Source organism: Triticum urartu, chromosome 7 (genome assembly GCF_003073215.2).
Source record: "Triticum urartu cultivar G1812 chromosome 7, Tu2.1, whole genome shotgun sequence".
Lineage (NCBI taxonomy): Eukaryota > Viridiplantae > Streptophyta > Magnoliopsida > Poales > Poaceae > Triticum > Triticum urartu.
The window spans coordinates 223844171-223847366 of record NC_053028.1 but is presented as its reverse complement, the minus strand read 5'-3'; the positions used below and the strand labels follow the sequence as shown (position 1 = coordinate 223847366).

Genomic DNA, 3196 nt, shown 5'->3' with positions numbered 1-3196 from the left:
TCTCTCTTATCAGTGATGCTATTGTGTGCTTCCTGCTCAACAGGGTTTGTTTTTTCTTCCGGTTTGAGTAAAAAATGGCCGGTTCGACCTGTTTTGTTCTTTCATATGCAAAACAGTCTGATTAGTTTATAAAACCGCTGATGCTTTGGGTTCCGGTCTTTTTCGGTCCGACCGGTGGTCCAGTTTGGTTTTTTAAACTATGGTTCAACCTCGCGCGGTGAAGGCGGTGAAGAAGAATTTTGCACAAAGAAATTCCTAAACACTTCGCTGAAAAGTGCACAAATTTTGCAAGAACAAAATTGGGAGAATTCCAGCATTTTCACACCGCAATGCGAAAGAAAAATAGGAAGACCCTTTTGGACTATAAAATAGGAAGACTTCAAAGTCTTCAACCAACTTGAAATTTGATTATTTTAAGAGAAAAAAAGTTTCCTGTTTTCACACTGGAACGCGAAAGAAAATTTGTTTGGACTAAAATAGGAAAGACTTTCAAGTCTTCAACCAACCTGAAATTTAGAATGGATTTTTTTAAAGGAAAAAAAATAGTTCCCTGTTTTTCTCGTGTGTGAACAAAAAAAAAAGTTCCCAACCACCCATACGTACTCTACACAGAAAAAAAATCTCTCACGTGTCCTGGCCTTATCGGGTCCACAACAGCTTACTCCTCCCCAGGCCCGCCAAGCCACCGCGCCGCAGCACGACTCCTCCCCCTCCCCTCCCTCCCCATCCCCTCGGGCTGAACGCCTCTCGCCGCCGGCGATCGGAGCAGCGCCAGCGCCCCCTTCCGGCGCCGGCAAGGGCCTTCTGCGGACATGGGGACGCGCCACCTCATCACCGGCCAGAACAACTGCGCCCCGGACGGGGCATCCTCCTCCAACCCATTCGGCGCCCTCGCCAACACCCTCCTCGGCCAGTCCAGCAAAGCGGAGGTAAACCCTAAGTCCGTCGCCCCGTCTGTCAAGACTCTCGAGCTTAAGGGCTCGCCATCTGCATCTGCGGTGGCCTGGATCAATCGGCGCCCTCTAGGTTTTTTGTGCTCATATGCTACTTCTGTTGCGCGAAGCTAGTGCTGCATCCCGTGCGGTCTTGATGCGCTGAAGAATATATTGTTGATTCGTGGGTTGTGCTGTCCCATGTCTCTGATTGTTTGATGTATTGGTTTAGTCTGTGACTAGACGGGCCAGAGCTATTACTGGTTCAAGGTTCCGTATCTGTTCCCTTTTACCTTACTCTGGAACCATGCTCTAAAGTGCTGGGCGAGATACTTGAGTCAGTGCTTTATAAATTGTAAGCTACCAAGTTCGCTATATTATCGGCAGGCTTCTCTATTTATATGCTGTTATCTTGTTAAAAAAGGAGTAAAGGGTTAAAAGAGCTTATCGTGCTAGGATTCTAACCTTTAGCACACTCATTTCACCAAATTAAGTTCAATTACTCTGTTAATTAACTTATCTGAGAATCTCTGATTGGCCTTATTCTGAACATATCAGTCATGAGGTATATGTGAAGACATATTTTTTTTTGTCTCCTACCAGTTTCCATGTTCCTTTATAAGGATTTGTGTGGACTAAATTGGAAATATGGGATGCTTAACATCGAAATGCATTGAAAAATTGTAGCTGAAGTCCAAGAAAATATTGGCTATAACATTTTCTTTTGTGCAGTCACTAAAGGGACTTCCTGGAGCCTCAGTTAATGTTCCAACTACGTCTGATTATAGCACAGCTCCACTGTCTACTGTCCCTGGCTCTGAGAATGAGTTCAAGCAAGATCAACGACCATTTGCACGGGTAATGGTGATTCTCCAAAACTGTCTTTTTGTGTCCCGTTTGGCCACTCCTAACTGTTGTTGAACACTTGCAGGGTGCCGACTTCATGCGTGGGGGTCCTGCTAATGATTGGGTTGAATCTTTTCGCCCTCCGGGGCATTCTGCATTTGGAGGGCCAGAAACAAACTTTGCAGAGTTTGAGCAAATTTATAACAATGCAGGCCCTACCTTCGGACCGGCCTTGGATGGTAGATTTCTGTGTCTTAGAATTTCTGTGTACCGTGAATGCTTGTCTATTTACCTCGCATTGCAATGACTCCTAATTTCTGTTCCAGGTCCGCCACAAAGGGTCTTATCTGGTGTTCTGCATTCTTTTCTTTCAAGTGGCCGAGCTGGTGTGCCATTTCAACCTGTCCCAGTACCAGCTCTTGGTTTGTCCGAAGCCGACAAACAATGTATACGTGATCGCAGCTGCATAATGGCACGCCATATTTTGGCCGATCAACCTGAAGAATATATACAAGCACAGGTTAAGTTTTCTAACATTTGTGACTGGAATTGCCATTGACCATACAACTTTGCTCACAACACTTATTTATGTCCTTTTTCCATTAGCTTAGCTCAGTAGTTTCCTGTTGACTTGCTTGACGTTCTAAGTTCCATGTGCTGCTTATGTTTCGTTGATGAATGTTTACTAGAAGAACATTCATGAATGTAACACTTTTATCCGTATATCAGGTGAATACACTGCTGCATTCTCTTGATATTGACAATAGTCATCGAATGAAAAATCCCCTGCATGGGCCGTACCCAGAGATGGAGGAGTACTGGAATCAGTCCCAAAGTGCTTTGAGATCTGGCCCAATGCACAATGCTGCAAATAATTGGATTAGTGAGTTCGGCAAGCAAAACAACAACCCTGAGGGTTGGATCACTGAGTTTGGCAAGCAGAATAATAACCCTGAGGGTTGGGCGCACTCTTTTGAGCAGCAATATGGTCCCAATGGATGGGCCTCTGAGTTTGAACAGGTCAGAGCCTTCTAAAAGCCTGTTTGACATTTTCACAACCATCAATTGCGGAGCATGTTTTTTCATTGTTTATACTTACCATATGAGCAGACAACACATCCTAGAGCCAAGTTCAGCCATGCTGAAGATACTGTTTAGCTTCTAGGCCAGTATAACTATGTTGCAATTGGTACAGTTTTATCTGGATAATCTGATTGCCCAATAAATGATGATATCTGGCTATCTGTGTATCCAAATGCAATTCTGGATTTTATTTGTATCTGCACCATGCGCTGCAGTATTCTTGAGTTTGTTCTGTTTCTACTGGAATTTTCTCGTAAACATTAGAAAATTATGTTTTCCATTTTCGTGAGTAATACCAATATCCAACAGGAAACACAATCCAATAAGAAAGTTTG

General features: G+C 43.9%; 1 protein-coding gene across 1 annotated transcript; it reads left to right on the top strand.

Annotated features, from left to right (window-relative positions):
- The first annotated feature begins 653 nt into the window (after positions 1 to 653).
- On the top strand, positions 654 to 2828 carry LOC125520201 (peroxisome biogenesis protein 5-like). Its single transcript, XM_048685041.1, has 5 exons — positions 654 to 929; positions 1665 to 1790; positions 1864 to 2017; positions 2105 to 2298; positions 2508 to 2828. Exons 1-5 carry the CDS (start codon positions 813 to 815, stop codon positions 2811 to 2813), a joined length of 897 nt encoding a protein of 298 aa, XP_048540998.1. The 5' UTR covers positions 654 to 812; the 3' UTR covers positions 2814 to 2828.
- Positions 2829 to 3196: the final 368 nt, after the last annotated feature.